We start from the raw sequence: 19,052 nt of genomic DNA, 5'->3' as shown, positions 1-19,052 counted from the left end.
ATTTCCTGGACACAGTACATAAACCTTTCATCCTTAATGCCCCTTACATTGTTTAAAACCCAGTTAACATTGGGATAGTTAAAGTTTCCTACTATTATTGCCCTCTTATTCCTACAGGCACTTGTCCAATCTCCTCAGTAATTATTGCCTCATTAACTGAAATCACAAGAGCCACCAAGTTTTGCAGCATGTAATTCCATTATATAGAGAATGGCACGCTTTATCTCTATTGTCTCAGATGAAAGTTGTTTTGTCAAAAGCCTGGCAGTCACCAAATAGCAAAAGTCGTTTTAAAATAAGAGAGCAGCAGGACTTCAAGCCCACCCCCTTGCGATTAACTTTCACAAAGAATCCTTAGGAACCGACAGGAGAAGCTATCGTAATTTCTACTCACGTTTACAATTCTCAGGTTAATGCTCTGATCCTTACACATCACCGTATTGCAGGTTCATCTGAGATCAATAGCAGAACATTGCAGTTCTTAATTCATTCTTGCTTGCCCCAGGGGGCAAGGAAAGAGAGAGAGAAAGAACACTGCATCAATTTTCAATGAACAATTGACACTGTGAGCCACTGCAGTGAGATTGTTAGAGAGTTGTGGAGGAAAAGATTTTTTGCTAATTGCATTCTGGTTTTTCTCTGTCTTCGAAAGCAGTGCCCTCTCCATCAGAGGTGAGGCTCCACAAGTGATGACTGGAGGTGTGGTACCATCCTTCAGTGGTATGCCTAAGTGTATTATGGGCATTTGTCATGTGTGTGTGTGTGCCCAGAAAGAAAATGAATGTCCAATAAAAGGAAGAATGGGAATTATGGAGGTGGGACGATGGCTGAGTTGTTAGCACTGCTGTCGCACAGTGCCCAGGACCTTGGTTCAATCCCAGCCTCAGGCGACAATCTGTGTGGATTTGCACATTCTACCCTATGTCCTGTGGATGCTGTGGTTTTCTCCCACAGTCCAAACAGTCCAGGTTAGGTGGATTGGCTATAAGACCATAAGACCATAAGACATAGGAGCGGAAGTAAGGCCATTCGGCTCATCGAGTCCACTCCGCCATTCAATCATGGCTGATGGGCATTTCAACTCCACTTACCCGCATTCTCCCCGTAGCCCTTTATTCCTTGTGACATCAAGAATTTATCAATTTCTGCCTTGAAGACATTTAGCGTCCCAGCTATAGAAAATGCAAGGCTATTGGGTCAGTCTGGTGGGATACTGTTTGGAGGGTTGGTGTGGACTGGATGGGCTGAATGGCCTACTTCCATACTGTATGGATAAAATGGAACTAGAAGTGGACCCTGCCCTTCCTTAGATTATATGAATCAATCTGATTGTGGATTCCAGACCCAACCATTTGAACCCCTGAGCTACATTCTGAGGTTGGGGATCCTTTTGCCTGCACACTGCCAGAGTGATTTACTTTCCAGTTGTCACCCTGCTGTTCGCTCATCCGACCACAAGCCTCTGTAGTATAACCAACCTTGTCAGTTCTTTGTGATTCCATTTACCTTTCCCTCCAGCCCTATAACGCCTTCAATTAATAATCTTTCCCTCTCCCGTTAAGATCATTTCTGCGATTTAATCATCTCTTGCAGAATGTTCAAACACTTCATTGGTGTGTGCGTATGTGTGAGTGTGAGTAAGTGTGTGTGTGGGAGAGAGTGTGGTGTATTTGGAAGCACTAGCTTTCAGAGTGCTGCTCCTTCTTCAGGTAGTTGTGGTGCAGGACCATAAGACACAGAATTTATAGCAAAAGGTTACAGCGTCATGTAACTGAAATGATATGCTGAACAAACCTAGATTGTTGTTAAGTCTTTCATCTTTTAGAATGGGTTGCAGGTTTCAGTTCATTAATATGCAAATCCCAGAACTTCTTTTAAGTCACATTCTCGAGATTACGTAAGGTTTTATAAATGGAAGGTGACATTTCAGCTCAGACAATACATTAAAGGTATGAGGTTAGAGTCAGACTGGTTCTATTTCCAAAGTGGAATTTACAAAATATTATATTGTTTGAATTGGATGCATTGACTGCCTACAGATTGTGCATTTTTTGAGCAAAAAAGAATGTAGCTGCATATATAATTCTGCAAATACAAATTCACTCCATAGACTTATATCTGTATGTGTATGCTTGAGAGAGAGTGAGAGAGAGAGAGAGAGAGTGTGTGTGTGTGTATTTATATATACAATATCTTCCAGTCTTGGGAAAGGTCTTCAGCTGTAAAATCTATACCAGTTGATTCCCATTTTTCTTGTTTGGTTAGATGTTCGTGGTTAGGCCAGCATTTAGTGCCCTTGGAAGGTAGCAGTGAGCCGCCTGCTTGATATCACTGCAATCTACGTGGTGCAGGTACAACCACAGTGCTGTTTCGAATGTTAAAGGAACTTTGGTTAATTGCAGATAAAAGCAGAAGAAATAGGAGCTCTCTGTGCCTGCTCTGCTATTCAACCAGAGCACAGCTGGTCTTCTGGGCCAATCCCACCTTCCTGCACAATCCCTATGTCCTTTGATTCATTTAGTATCCAAACATTTATCAATAATTTTGCTAGACCTGCTAAGTGTGAGTATGTGTGTGCACAAAAATGTATGTGTTAACTGTTTTTACTTGGACTCTGTCCACGACCCAGTGGGGAAAAGTGTTAATTGAGCTCCTAATTTTCACAGTGCATCCTCTAATTCTCCTCTAGTTCTACTCTCACAGTCAAAGTCAAATAACCATCTCGCATCCACATTATCAGTGCCTCCCAGGATCCTGAAGACCTGAATTGTGTCCATTTTCCATCAGCCTCCCTCCATAAAAACCTGTTTCAGTTTCGAATGACTCAGCTACCTAAAGCTCTAAATACCAGCACCATCCTTTTCATTCACTGTTTCAAAGGAATTTTAATAAGCACACATCAGTGAGCCCTTTGATATAACCTGCTTAGTTCAGCAGGAAAAAGAAAAGGCATTTTAGCTGGGGAAAGATTTTGAATAAGTCATTTATGATGGAAGATAGGAATACCAAAGTTGAAAGTATTTTAATTTTGCTTGTAATTTTCAAGCCTGCGGTGCATTAGATCTCTCACTGCAGATCTGCATGAGGGAATGCCGCATTGTTTAAAATGATGATCATTGCAGTTTAATTAGATGTAAATAATTCAGAATGCTTTGGAAAATAACAGAGTCGTTTCTGTGAATTTTTTATGAGAGCATGGAGAAAAATAAGTGTGGAATAGCATTAAAGGTCTGTATTAACAATTACGCCAATTTGTTGTGAAGATCAGATTGTAAATTATACAAATGTCACATAAACTGAATAACAGCTTGACTTTGAAATCCAACCACATTTGGCACCTGTTTTTTTGGGGATCCAAGGGGCCTCTTAAAGCTGCAATATGACAGTCAGGAAGTGCATACTGAATACCAGCCAGAATTCCCCCACCCGCTACATTGAAGTAGGCAAAACAAGTTGGAATTTCAGGACCAACCGGAAACAAGTATTCAAGGATTAACATCTTTGCTGATACAGTTAGAGCATTTGTGCCCGTTTTGAGCCCCCAGTAAAACAAAGGTTGCACTGCAAGTTCTGTAAAAGCTCATATACATGAATCTTATTAAGTTATCCTTGAAAGGATCTCTACAGGCCGTGGTCTACAGAGTGAAATTGTTCAAAAACACACTTAGATGCAATCTCGTATGCCTTCAATGAAAGGCATCTACCGTCAAACTATGCACAGTAAGTGACCCTAAAGCTGCACTGTAACTTACAAATAAACGCCATAAGGAACCATCAAGTGTAATTTCAGGGTTTATGTCTGCAGTGATTACACAGTTCAATTGGATTGTGAATGCTGTATATTGTCCCAGACTATAGTCTTTTCAGCAGAGATTGAAACAGACATGATAAGAGCTATGAGTGCTGAAAATGTACTACTGTGCAATTAGAATGAATGATGAGTTGCAAAGCTGTCCAATTTGGATTCTTGTTATTGAGATACAGAGATGGCAGACTTCCACCATCCTCAGAAATTAGACACATCGTGACATTCAGCTTCTGTTGACCAGTGGTGTTCATTTTCTGAATTTTGTGATCTTTAGATCCCACAGCCCGCAGGACTGTGAAGGGAGTTCCATCAGCTCGCAATAGGTACTCCAGCCAGTGGACACTGAACAGACCCCACCCAACCGTATCTGCTCACACGCTAACAACTGACTGGAGAATGCCAACACCACATGTTGCGGGATCTGTTGATAAGGAAAGTGACAGCTACAGTGTCAGTCCATCTCAGGACACAGGTATTACTGCACTCTTGCACAGAAGCTTTCCATCATCCCTCCCCCAATGGAGGAAATCATTATCCAGTAGATGATGCTCGATGATTTTTCAAGAGTATAAAACATAGAAAGGGCGGTTGAGGGAGTTGATAGGACTTCCTTTGCATGCAGAAATGATAAATGAATATCAGGCAGCAAAATAATGGGGACCATATGGGCTTCCTGTCTTTTACACACAAGAAATGACTCCCCCCTGCATTACTAACAGGACGGTTTTTATGACTCATATGGACTATAATTTGAAATGTTTTCGACAGCATAGCCCAGTGCTGCTGAACAGACCGAGAGGTCAGCAGCAGCTGCAGCTAGTCTCATTATTAGCTCATTTACAGTGTGCTGAGTTTGTCACTATAATGCCACACTTCTCCGAAAACGAAAGTCTTACATTCTTATAGCATCCTTCACAACCACAGAACAAGTCACATTATCCTATAACCACTGCTGTACTTTTCTGAATGGCACCAAGTTCAAATCCCATTCCAAGCCACTGAGCACAAAAATCTAGATTGACATTGCTGTGCATTTCTTACTGAGTACTCAGCGTTGGAACTGCTGTATCATAACCCTCTGCTGTGCTCTCTCCAATGTGTTCACATCCTTCATATAGTGTGGCTCCCAGCACTGCACACTATATTGCAGCTGAGATATAACAAGTGCCTTATACAATTTGGGGTGGCTCAGTGGTTAGCACTGCTGCCTCACAGTGCTAGAGATCCAGGTTTGATTCCAGCCTTAGTTGACTATATTCATTGGAATTTAGAAGAATGAGGGGTGGTTTGAAAGAAACATATCAAATTATGAAGGGAATAGATAAGCTAGAAACATGGAGGGTGTATCCACTGGAGGACAGAACTAGAACTAGGAGTGTAGCCTCAAAATAAGGGGCAGCACATAGAAATAAGTTGAAGAGAAACTTCTTTACCCAAAGGGTTATGAATCTGTGAAATTTCCTGCCCAGTGAAGCTGTTGAGGCTATCTCATTGAATGTTTTTAAGGCAAAGATAGGTAGATCTTTGAACAGTAAAGGAATTATGGGTTATGGTGAGCGGGTGGGTAAGAGGAGCTGAGTCCATGAAAAGATCAGCCATGATTGTATTGAACAGCAGAGCACACCGGATGGACCAGATGGCCTACTCCTGCTGCTGTTTCTTATGTTCTTACGTACATGAACATAAGACATTTCAACTGGCAGGACAGGAGGAGAAAGTGGATAATAGTTTGTCTTGGGCTTTGTTAATAGGGACATAGAATAAACGAACAAGGAAATTATACTGAATTTAGAATCCCTACAGTGTAGAAGCAGGCTAATCATCCCATTGAGTCCACACCAACCCTTTGAAGAGCATCCTACCCTGACCCACCTCATCCCTGTAACCCTGCATTTCCCATGGCCAATCCACCTAGTTTGCACATCTTTTGACTGTGGGAGGAAACCAGAGCACCTGGTGGAAACCTATGCAGACACAGGGAGAACATGCAAACTCCACAGAGACCAGGTGCTCTGGTTTCCTCCCACAGTTGAAAGATGTGCAAACTAGGTGGATTGGCCATGGGAAATGCAGGGTTACAGGGATGAGGTGGGTCAGGGTAGGATGCTCTTCAAAGGGTTGGTGTGGACTCAATGAGATGATTAGCCTGCTTCTACACTGTAGGGGTTCTAAATTCAGCATAATCTCCTTGTTCGTTTATTCTATGTCCCTATTAACAAAGCCCAAGACACACTATTATCCACTTTCTCCTCCTGTCCTGCCAGATGTAATGTCTTATGTGCATGTACGTAAGAACATAAGAAACAGCAGCAGGAGTAGGCCATTTGGCCCATTCGGTGTGCTCTGCTGTTCAATACAATCATGGCTGATCTTTTCATGGACTCAGTTCCACTTACCCACCCGCTCACCATAACCCATAATTCCTTTACTGTTCAAAGATCTACCTATCTTTGCCTTAAAAACATTCAATAAGTTAGCCTCAACTGCTTCACTGGGCAGGAAATTCCACAGATTCCTAACCCTTTGGGAAAATAAGTTTTCCTTCAACTTAGTTCTATGTGCTGCCTCTAATTTTGAGGCTATGCCCCCTAGTTCTAGTTCCACCCGCCAGTTTCTATCTTTATCAATTCCCTTCATAATTTGGTATGCTCCTATAAAATCACCCCTCATTCTTCTAAATTCCAATGAGTACAGTCCCTGTCTACTCCTCATATGCCAACCCTCTCAATTGTGGAATACACCTAATGAACCTCCTCTGCACCCCCTCCTATACCAGTACATCCTTTGTCAAGAAAAGAGACTAAAACTGCACACAATACTCTGGATGTGGCCTCACCAGCACCCTATAGAGCCGCAATGTAACATCCTTATTTTTAAAAGTCCATTTGCCTTCTTAATTACCTGCTGCGCCTGCAAACCAAGTTTTTGTGATTCATGCACAAGGACACTCAGGTCCCTCTACACAGCAGCATGCTGCAATTTTTTTGATGAAGGGCCTATGCCCAAAACGTCGAATGTTCTGCTCCTCAGATGCTGCCTGATCTTTTGTGCGTTTCCAGCGCTACACGTTTTGACTCCAACCATTTAAACTTAGTCCATTTCTCTGCAATTCCTACCAAAATGGATGACTTCACATTTACCAACATTGTATTCTATCTGCCAGACCCTTGCCCACTCACTCAAACTATCTATATCCCTCCTCAGACTTTCAGCATCCTCTGCACACTTTGCTCCAACACTCTTCTCAGCATCATCTGCAAACTTCGACACACCACACTTGGTCCCTAACTCCAAATCATCTGTGTAGATTGTAAAATAATTGCAGTCCCAACACTGATCCCCAAGGCACACTTCTCATCACTGATCACCAATCAGAAAAAACACCCATTTATCCCCACTCTTTGCTTTCTGTTAGTTAATCAACCTTCTATCCATGCTAATACATTACCCAATACAGTGTGTACCTTTATCTTATGCAGCAGCCTTCTGTGTGGCACCTTGCCAATGCTTCTGGCAACCCAAATGCACCACAACCATCCGTTCCCCATTGTCCACCATGCTTGGAATATTCTCAAAGAATTCCAGTAAATAAGTTAAACATGACCTACCTTTCATGAACCTATGCTGTGTCTGCCTGATGGGACAATTGCTATCAAGATGTCTCGCTATTTCTTCCTTCATGCATTTTCCCACTACAAAAGTTAAGCTAACAGGCCTAAAGTTGCCCACCTTCTGTTTACCTCCTTTTTAAACAGCGGCATCACATTTGCTGTTTCCCAACCTGCCAGAACTGCCCCAGAGTCCAGTGAATTTTGGTAAATTACCAAGAGCGCATTTGCATTTCCACTGCCATCTCTTTTAGTACCTTGGGATGCATTCCATCAGGGCGAGGAGATTGGTCTACCTTTAGCCCCATTAGTTTGCCCAACGCCACCTCTTTAGTGATAATGATTATTTATAAGTCCTCACCTGCCATAGCTTCTTTGTCTTCAATTGTTGGTGTGTTATTTGTGTCTTCCACTGTGAAGACCGACACAAAATACCTGTTTAATGCCTCAGCCATTTCCTCATATTCCATTACTAAATCCCCCTTCTCATCCTTTAAAGCACCAATGTTTATCTCAGCCATCCTTTTTTGTTTTATATATTTGTAGAAATATTTGCTATCTGTTTTTATATTCTGAGCTCATGATCTATCTTAACTTGCTTTATATAATTTTTGTCATGGCTTTCTGTTGACCTTTAAAGATTTCCAAATCCTCAAGTTCCTCACTGATCTTTGCCACTTTGTATGCATTAGCTTTCAGTTTGATGCCCTTCTTTATTTCCTTAGTTACACGTGGCTGATTATCCCTTTTCCTGGTTCCTTTTCTTCGGTATATCATTTTGCCGATCATTTGTGAAAAATTGCTTTGAAAGTCCTCCACTGTTCCTCAATTGTCACACTACATAGGTTTTGCTCCCAGTCTACCTTAGCCAATTCCTCCTTCATCCCATTGTAGTCTGTTTTGTTTAAGCACAAGACACTGGTATTGGATTTTACCTTCTCACCCTCCATCCTTATTTTAAATTCAACCATACTGTGAGCATTCTGTCCGAGAGCGTCCCTAACTAAGAGATCATTAATTATTCCAGTCTCATTGTACCGGATCAGATCTTGGATAGCTTGCTCCCATGTAGGTTCCATTACATACTGTTCAAGGAAACTGTTGTGGATACATTCAATGAACTCCTCCTCAAAGCTGGGCGAAAGTGAGGACTGCATGTGCTGGAGTTTAGAGTCGAGAGTGTGGTGCTGGAAAACCACAGCAGGTCAGGCAGCATCCAAGGAGCAGGAGAATCAACGTGTCAGGCAAGAGCCCTTCATCAGGAATGGCCATTTGATGAAGGGCTTTTGCGTGAAATGTCAATTCTCCTGCTCCTCCTCCTCAAAGTAGCCCTGAATGACTTGATTTGACCAATCAATATGTCGATAAAAATCTCCCATGATAAGTGCCATTTTTACATGCATCAATTATTTCTTTGTTTATTGCCCACCCTACCATGATGTTATTATTGGTGGCCTATAGGGTATGCCTATCAGTGACATTTTCCCCCTTGCTATTTCTAATTTCCACACACATTGATTCAGCCTTCTTCTCTGTAGAGCCGATATCATCTCTCATGACCACCCTGATGTCATCCTTAAATATTACTACCTCCCCTTCCTTCCCATCTGCCCTTCTGATTAGTCAGATACCCCTGGATATTTAACTCCCAGCTGTGACCTCCCTGCGACCAAGTCTCTGTAATGGCCACTAAGTTCTGCCCATTCGCAATGATTTGTGTGGTCAACTTATTTACTTTGTTTTGAATACTGCGAGCATTCAGGTAAAGCGCCTCTATGTGAGTTTTGATACCTTCTTTTTGAATCCTAACACATGCCCCAGAAGAGCCTTTGTCTGTAAGCAATTTTTTTCTGTCAGTACCTGGTTTCCACTCATCTTAGTCTAACATCACTCAGCTGCCTCTTGCTTTTTATTTACTGTCTTGATTGTCTTTGTACTTAGCCGTCACCACTCTAGCTAGCTCAGAGTCTCCCTTTAGATTCCCATACCCCTGCCAAACTAGTCTCAATGCTATTGCAAACCCAGGATTCCAAATGAGTTATTTTGTTAACCTGTCCTACCAATTTCAAAGGTTTGTGCACAACATGAAGAGATCTATATCTCTCTGCACTCTCTCTAAAATTGTTTCATTCTCTCATCAACTTGACACAGCTCACCCCAGATCTAAAGCACCAGGTGCCATACTTGACACCCACCTTCCACACCAGACCCGATTTCTCCCAGCCCCCAAATCAACCCACAAACTCTGCATCACTTACCAACTTGTATCCTGGAAACCTACCCCTCAGCTTACATCCTGGCATCCTACCCAGCTGGCAGTCTGTTTCCTGATGCCCTAGATGCAGCCTATTTGGCATCCTACCCATGGTGCATAAACTCACTCCCCAGCTGTCACCCTACCTAGCTGGCATCATTCCCTCCCCCTACCCATCAGGCACCAAACCCTCCCAGCACAGTTACCACAAAGATATTTCCTAATCAACTTGTTTGTTTGTGTCATTATGCATCTGGAAGTTGATGGGACTTTTTTTTATTCATTCACAGGATGAGGGTGCCATTGGCTAGGCCAGCATTTATTGCCCATCCCTAATTACCCAGAGGGCAGTTAAGAGTCAACCACATCGCTGTTTGTCTGGACTGTATGCCAGACCAAGTAGGTACAGCAGTTTCCTTCCCTAAAGAGGATGAGTGGGCCAGATGTTTTTTTTTCCTCCCCTGAAATTCAACAATAGATTCATGATGATCTTTTGTCTCCAGAGTTTTTTTTTTACTGAATTCAAATTCCACCAACTGCCATGGTGGGATTTGAACCCAGGTCCCCAGAATGTTCCTGGGTGTCTGGATTAACACTTCAGTGATAATCCCACAAGGCCATCATCCCCCTTGGATCCAGGCCCCCTCTTTCAAAAGTAAGGACACCACCATGACCACAAGAGCTCCTCACACTTGCCTTACACTCTTTGACAGTAGCAGTGCTACAAAGGCATTGTCAGAATGGAAGTGCAACATTTCTGAGGAAAAGCCAAACAGAATCTCCTCAGAAATGTGGAGCTTCCTTCTTTTCTAAAAACAAAAATAAGGGCCGGAGATGCTTGAGATTCCAACTCTACAGAAACTCCAGCCCGATATTTCACTTTGGTCCAGAAAGCAGCCATTCATCACAAATTACCCCTTTGAATTGGTGCTGGGTCCACTGCTTTTCGTCATTTATATAAATTATTTGGACGTGAGCACAAGAGATATAGTTAGTAAGTTTGCAGATAACACCAAAATTGGAGATGTAGTGGGCAGCAAAGAAGGTTACCTCAGATTAAAATGAGATCTTGAGCAGGTAGACCAATGGGCTGAGGAGTAGCAGATGGAGTTTAATTCAGATAAATTTGAGGTGATGCGTTTTGGAAAGGCAAATCAGGGCAAGATGTATACACTTAATGGTAAGGTCCTAGGGAGTGTTGTTGAACAATGAGACCTTGGAGTGCAGGTTCATTGTTCCATGAAAGTGGAGCTGCAGGTAGATAGGATAGTAAAGAAGGTGTATGCTTGCCTTTATTGGTCAATGCACTGAGTATAGGAGTTGGGAGATCACATTGCAGCTGTATATGTCATTGATTGGGCCACTTTTAGTTTTACTGCATGCAATTCTGGTCTCCCTGTAATAGGAAGCATGTTGTGAAATTTGGAAAGGTTCAGAAAAGATTTACAAGGATGTTGCCAGGGTTAGAGGACTTGAGCTATAGGGAGAGGCTGAATAGGCTGGGGCTGTTTTCCCTGGAGTGTCGGAGACTGAGGGGTGACCTTATAGAGGTTTATAAAATCATGAGGGGCATGGATAGGATAAATAGACAAAGTCTTTTCTCTGAAGTGTGGGAGTCCAAAACTAGAGGTCATAGGTTTAAGGTGAGAGGGAAAATAATTAAAAGGGACATGAGGGACAACTTCTTCATGTATAGGATGGTGGAATGAGCTGCCAGAGGAAGTGTGAGAGGCTGGTACAATCACAAGATTTAAAAGATCTAGTTGGGTATGCAAATAGGAAGAGTTTGGAGGGATATGGGCCAATTGCTGGCAAATGGAACTAGATCTATTTAGAATACCTGGTCTGCATGAACAAGTTGGACTGAATGGCCTGTGTCTGTGCTGTACAGCCCTATGACTCGAGTAAATCTCCTGTAGACTCTCTCCAATGTTTACACAGCCTTTGCAAATGATTTCCAGAATCACACAATTTACAGCCAAGGCATATCCTGGGACTTACAAAGAGTTTAAAGCCCAATTTCCTCACTGTTTATTCTTTGGCCTTTGGGGAAAAATGGGGCAGAAATTGGGAATGTGAATACTGGCGCCTGGATTTTCACCACAGAGTTGAGAAGCTTACCTTGAGAAACCTAGCATATCCATCACTATGGGTATGACCCCATACATGTAATCTTTGCTCTGGACATGCAATTGGGAGCTGGGGTTGGAACTGTGACCTCCAGAGATAGCTCAGAAGTGAGGTAGCCTGGTTAAAAGAATTGCCTCCATTCTCTGGAACTTTGGACCCTTTTTATAACAGATTGTGAGGCACTTGAACATACCCCTCAGTCTCCGCTGTCTCTACCCTTCCAACACTCCCATGCCACCTGATGCCTGCATGCCACCTCCATGTCTATCCACTAGGGGCAGCAGATCTCAGGAATTAGATGGAGATGAGAAAGCATCTAAGAGAACCCTCTAACTTACACATTCCATCAGAAACTAACTTTCACACTGTGAAAATTGGAGTTTGGTTTTGTACTGAGTAATGTTCTCTCCTGTTAGACAGAGCACGCAGTAGCATGGTCTCCACAGAGAGTGCCTCCTCCACATATGAGGAGCTGGCACGTGCTTATGAACATGCCAAGATGGAGGAGCAGTTGAGGCATGCCAAGTTTACAATCACGGAATGCTTCATATCGGATACATCTTCGGAGCAGCTGACAGCTGGGACCAATGAGTACACAGACAGCTTAACATCCAGCACACCTTCAGAATCGGGCATCTGCAGGTTTACTGCATCACCACCGAAACCTCAGGATGCAGGAAGGGTTGCAAACATGGCAGTGCCCAAAGCACATCGACCAGGTATGTCACAGTGCCTTGAAAATGTACCTTAAATGTCTCACTATCTGCCAATGATTGGCAAAGGTTCAACAACAATAAGTCAATTAGCTTCAGCTTTAGTCTTACACCGAGTTTAAATGTTAGATTGAGAATTCAAACTTCAATTCACTTTCAAATTCAAATCTGCTGTTTAGTACTGATACCTGATCTCTTGTGGTATTAAGATGAATGTAGTTCTGATCTTCAATGAAATCTTCCATGGTGAATTAGTGACATACATCTGGGTATCCATGATGAGTTAGTGACGTACATGTGGGTATCCATGGTGAGTTAGTGATGGACATGTGGTTATCCATGGTGAGTTAGTGATGGACATGTGGTTATCCATGGTGAGTTAGTGATGTACATGTGGGTATCCATGGTGAATTAGAGATGTACATGTGGGTATCCATGGTGAATTAATGATGTATATGTGGGTATCCATGATGAGTTAGTGATGTACATGTGGGTATCCATGGTGAATTAATGATGATCATGTGGGTATCCATAGTGAATTAGTGATGTACATGTGGGTATCCATGGTGAGTTAGTGATGTACATGTGGGTATCCATGGTGAATTAGAGATGTACATGTGGGTATCCATGGTGAATTAATGATGTATATGTGGGTATCCATGGTGAGTTAGTGATGTACATGTGGGTATCCATGGTGAGTTAGTGATGGTCATGTGGGTATCCATAGTGAATTAGTGATGTACATGTGGGTATCCATGGTGAGTTAGTGATGGTCATGTGGGTATCCATGGTGAATTAGTGATGTACATGTGGGTATCCATGGTGAATTAGTGATGGACATGTGGGTATCCATAGTGAATTAGTGATGTACATGTGGGTATCCATGGTGAGTTAGTGATGGACATGTGGATACCCATGGTGAATTAGTGATGTACATATGGGTATCCATGGTGAGTTAGTGATGGACATGTGGGTATCCATAGTGAATTAGTGATGTACATGTGGGTATCCATGGTGAATTAATGATGTACATGTGGGTATTCATGATGAGTTAGTGACCTGCATGTGGACCATCCTTGGCGAACTAGAGAATTCAATGAGTTTAATCCGCAGACATCTGATGGAAATTTTTTGATGCCAAGTAGACAACTTTCCCTGGTGTGTAACTAGGATCATTCAGACTTCAGATCTGAATAATTTCAATCTTTAGATGATCAATTATTGTGCTGCACCAGAATTATTGTGCTCTCCACTCCCATTCCTTGACCTGACCAGAGTGGAGTGAGAATGAATGGAATTTAAACATCTGTAAGTTTTAAACAAACAAAGGGCTCAATATGATTACTGGGCATTACATAGCTATCAGGAGAGCAAGATCTAATTTTCTCACAGGTTTCTGGTCAGCACCTTTTGCCATCAGCAAAGAGAAAGAGAAGAACTTGTTTTTCTTCAAACACTGTTTCTGCTGTTGTCACATTGCTGTTGCAAACTCAGTCAAACAGTAGAGTCTGCAAGTACAACACTCACCTCAGGCATTCATGTTCTCTGCTGCGAAACTAATGATAGCCCTGTCTGTGGATCAATGTCTCTGAAGCAGTAGCAATGTTTGGCCATAAGGGTGTCATTAATGAGCATGTCACAATATATATTTTATCTATCAATCTTGCTTGCTTAACCTCTTTCAAAACTACTTCTCCCCAGAATATTTTAGTCATGTATTTTGTTGAAGTTATTTCCAATCTAATCACTTCACAGGGCAGTTACTCAGAACACACAGTGTAGCATCGAATTATACAACACACAAGGAGGCCAATCAGCCTTTGGTGCTTATACCGTTACAATTGAATCTAATTTCACTCATTTATGACAGTGCACCAAGTAAAATCATTTCTCCTCATCTTATCTCTGGTTTCTAATTGAAGTTCTCTCAAACATAAGAACTAGGAGCAGGAGTAGGCCATACGGCCCACCAAATTTCCTCCACCATTCAATAAGATCATGGTTGATCTTTTCTTAGACTCAGTTCCACTCAACCATCCTTCATTCCTTTACATTTTAAAAATCTATCTTTGCCTTGAAAGCATTCAATGAGATGACCTCAACTGCTTCACTGGGCAGGGAATTCCATAGATTCACAACCCTTTGCGTTCAGAAGTTCCTCCTCAACTCAGTCCTGAATCTGCTCCCCTTTATTTAGACGTTATGCCCCTAGTTCTAGCTTCACCTACCAGTGGAAACAACCTCCCTGCTTCTGTCTCATCTATTTCCTTTATAATTTTACATGTTTCTATAAGATCCCGCCTCATTCTTCTAAATTCCAGTGAATATAATCCCAGTCTACTCAGTCTCTCATTGTAGAACCTCCTCTGTACCCCCCGTGTATCCTTTCTCAAATAAGGAGACCAAAACTGTATACAGTACTCCAGGTGTAGCCTCACCAGCACCCTATATAGCTGCAGCACAACCTCCTTGCTTTTACACTCCAGCCCTCCAGCAATGAAGGACAATACTCCCTTTGCTTCCTTAATTACCTGCTGCACCTGCAAACCCACATCATATGGTCACTGACCCTCTCAGCAGTGGGAGTATTCTTTTCCTGTGTACTTTATCAAAACACCTTGTCATTCATTTGCAACTCTTGATTTCCTGTTAGGAGATATTTAGAAAGAGTTCATTTTTAACATTAGAATGAATTCAATATTAGAAAGTTCTTCAGTGTTAATGGAAGAGAAAAAACACAGCATGGAACGTGCAGCTCCTAATCTATAATGATACTTTATCCTGAGGGAGGACTGCACTTTGGGAATAGTTGTCAATTAGGTGAGACTTTGAACTGGAATAACAGAATCATAGAATAGTAAAGCACAAAAGGAGGCCATTTGGCCATCAGGTCTGCACCCACTCCTTTAAAGATCAATTTAGTTCATTTGTACTTTTCATCTTTCCTTGCAACTCTTTTCCTTTTGGTATTATCCAGTTACCTTTCCAAAATCACCACTGAATTTATTTCCACCACAAGTTACAAAGTTTATAGCCACTTCTTGCAGGAAAATAATTTTTCCCATCCACCTGTAGATATTTTGACTTTCACTTTGTGATGTTATTGTCAACCTAGCTCCCAGAATGTGTATCTACAAATAAGACTAACATTTATTAAGATCTCGTGAATTTTATTAGTGTCCACCTCCTGTTTTTCAAGGAATTGCTCGATTCCTTCTACAGCCTTCATTGAGTTGTCCTTATGTCTTTGAATGAGGAACTTGGTAAGATTTGAGCGATTACTCACCATTGACACTCAGCCAAATGCTACATTGTTGGAAGGGCCATTCCCTTATTAATTCAAATCCCTGTGGACATGAGATCAATTACAGAACTGATACAACAAACCATAAGACATAGGAGCAAAACTAGGCCATTCAGTCCATTGAATCTGTTGCATCATTCAATGGGATCACAGTTGATCAGATAATCCTCAACTCCACTTTCCTGCCTTTTCTCTATAACCCTTAGTTTCCTTAATGATTAAAAATCAGTATCTTAGCCTTGAATAGATTTAATGACCCAGTCTTAGCAGCCTCAGTGGTAAAGAATTCCACAGATTCACTACCAGCTAAGAGAAGAAATTCCTTTTCATCTGTCTTAGATGTGAAATCCCTGATTCAGAGATTATTTCCCATGATCTTAGATCTCCCACAAGGTTAAAATGGCGTTTCCACATCTATTATGTTAAGTCCCCTAAGGATTTTGTAGGGTTTCAATAAGTTGCCTCTTATTTTTCTACATACCAATGAATGTAGGCTCAACCTACTCATAACCTGTCCTTGTACCTCGCTACAAACCTGGAATTAGCTGAATGAACTTTCTCAAGACTACCTCCAGTACCAATATATCTTCTCTTAGATAGGGGGCCCAAAACTATTCACAGTATTCCAGCTGTAGTGTGACTAGTGCCTTGTCTAGCACCACTCTAATCTAGTTTTAGCAAACTGACTACTTTTATATTCCATTCCCTCTGTAATAAAGGCCAACGTTCCATTTGCCTTCCCTAATACCCACTGCACTTCAATGCTAGTCTTTTATGATGCATGGATGAGGACTCCCAAATCTCTCTGTTCTGTAGTTTTCTGCAGTTTTTCTCCATTCAAGTAAAATTGAACTTCTCTATTCTTCCTGCCAAAGTGCATTACCTACATTTGCCAGCACAATATTTTATCTGCCAAGTTTTTGCCCACATAATCTGTCTACATCCTTCTGCAAAATGTTTATGTTGCCCTCACCACTTACTCTCCCACTCCTTTTTCAAAACTAGCTTGCTCGAATTTTGTTAGGCAAGTGTTATTAAAGATTTGGGACCAAGGCAAAAGTGAAAAAAACAAGCCAACCATCTTCAAACTCAATGGTGAAAGAGGCTGAGGTGGCTGAACAGCCTCCTCCAGTTCCTAACAAAAACTGACGTTGCTGGAAAAGCTCAGCAGGTATGGCAGCATCTGTGAAGAGAAATTAAATTTGTCCGGTGGCCCTTCCTCAGAACACTCCTTTGGTTCCAGTTCTCGTGGCGCTGATAAAGGTGAAAGCTACGAGCTGAGCTCAGGCCAACATTCCTTTCTTAGCAAAGTCCATACTTGTTGATCATTCAACTCATTGTTGTGTGTAACCAAATGACTACAGCATTGTTTGTGAAAGAAAAACACACTTCACTCACATTAGCTCATTGTGAGAAGCATTTTGAGATCTTTTGAAGGCATTATAAGATACTACATAATTCCTTCCATTTGTTCCTCAAATCTAAGATTGCTATCAATTACTGACTTTATCAGCTAACCTCATTGACATATCAAAGGTGCATCTCAATGAGACAATCTTAACTCATCTAACAGCCATTTTGGGAAAGATTTGTCAGTTAGGACAGAGGTGGTAGAGTAATTAAAGAACCAGAATAGTTTGATGGATTACAGTATTTGATTTTCTTGGAAGTTTGCTTTATTGATGCTGCTGTACTTAAATATTTGTCCAATAAAGGGAGAAGACATTTATTAGCCTGCTAATGCATGCACCACTAATCCCTTCAGGGACCTGAGTCCTCTTCATTCAAACATTATTTTTCTCTCCATGTTTCCCATCCTTTTATGCTAAATTTCAGTAATCAGTCACATTACAGTTTTAAGAAACCATGAAGGCGCACTTCAGGAATCCAAATAAAATGAGTTCATTCTAAAAATATTGGTCTTTATTTCATTTCCAACTGTTCTTAAGATCTTTGCATTATAGAATATTGACTACACTGACACAGGAATACTGAGTCCAAAGTCACTTATTTTAATGTCTGACTGTAAAATGGTCAACATTAGATGAGTTCACGAAACCGCATAATTGTAATATTATGATCTAGTTAAGGACCATTAACCTTTAAAGAGAAACCCAAGCATCTTGTTTTAACTAAATAGATATACCCCACAAGATTGCTCATGGTTTCTCAAAATAAACTTAGTTGTGTATAAAACAAATCAATTTAGCAATATAGTGTCTAACAATGTATGTTATACACTTAGGTTTACCTCTTACTCTCCCCAAGGACTTCCCTGTAAAACACTTCAATCTAAAACTTACTTAATTCTGCCACCTATAAATAAGCCTCAACTGTCTGGAAAATTCTCCTTAGCACCACCTTCAGTTAGTTCAATTTGTTCCAAATTATCAAGAAAGAGCTGAAGGCACTAGCTATTGTAAAGTCTATGGGCCCTGACGACATTCCGATAATAGCACTGAAGACTTGTGCTCCAGATGTAGCTGTTATCTGAGCAAAGCTGTTGCAGTACAATTATGACAATGGTATCTATCCAACAATGTGGAAATTTGCCCAGGTATGTCCTGTCCACAAAAAGCAGGGCAAATCCAACTCAGGCAATTACCATCTTGTCAGTCTACACTAATCATTTTGTAGTAAAGAGAAGGAAGGGGTCATTGGTAGTGTCATCAAGTGGCAGTTGCAAATAATTAACCTACTCAATGACACTCAGTTGAGGTTCGCCAGGATCACGTGACTTCTGATCTCACTACAGCTTTGGTCCAAACATGGACCAATACATAAGAAACAAACGACAGGCAAGAGTAGACATTGGGCCACTTCAAACTGATGCTGGAAGCCTAGTGATGGGAGATAAGGAAATAGCAGGAGAACTTAATAAGTACTTTGCGTCAGTCTTCACAGTGGAAGACATGAGTAATATCCCAACAATTAAAGGGAGTCAGGGGGCTGAGTTGAGTATGGTTGCCATTACAAAAGAGAAAGTGCTAGAAAAGCTAAAAGGTCTTAAAATTGATAAATCTCCTGGCCCTGATGGGTTACACCCTAGAGTTCTGAGGGAGGTGGCTGAGGAAATAGCGGAGGCATTGGTTGAGATCTTGCAAAAGTCACTGGAGTCAGGGAAAGACCCGGATGATTGGAAGATCGCTGTTCTAACCCCCTTGTTCAAGAAAGGATCAAGACAAAAGATGAAAAATTATAGGCCAATTAGCCTAACCACGGTTGTTGGTAAAAT

General features: G+C 41.5%; 1 protein-coding gene across 1 annotated transcript in view; it reads left to right on the top strand.

Moving 5' to 3' along the window:
* The window catches only part of LOC122555394 (Down syndrome cell adhesion molecule homolog), a 662,754-nt gene that overhangs the window by 629,067 nt on the left and 14,635 nt on the right, over positions 1–19,052 (top strand). Inside the window, exons 31-32 of the mRNA XM_043701363.1 lie at positions 4,083–4,280; positions 12,217–12,519. Coding sequence (XP_043557298.1) covers positions 4,083–4,280; positions 12,217–12,519 — 501 coding nt within the window. The remainder of the gene's footprint in view (positions 1–4,082; positions 4,281–12,216; positions 12,520–19,052) is intronic.

The sequence above is a fragment of the Chiloscyllium plagiosum genome, chromosome 12 (genome assembly GCF_004010195.1).
Source record: "Chiloscyllium plagiosum isolate BGI_BamShark_2017 chromosome 12, ASM401019v2, whole genome shotgun sequence".
Classification (NCBI taxonomy): Eukaryota; Metazoa; Chordata; class Chondrichthyes; order Orectolobiformes; family Hemiscylliidae; genus Chiloscyllium; species Chiloscyllium plagiosum.
Note: the sequence above shows the minus strand (reverse complement) of the source record. Positions and strands in the feature narration are given on the sequence as shown.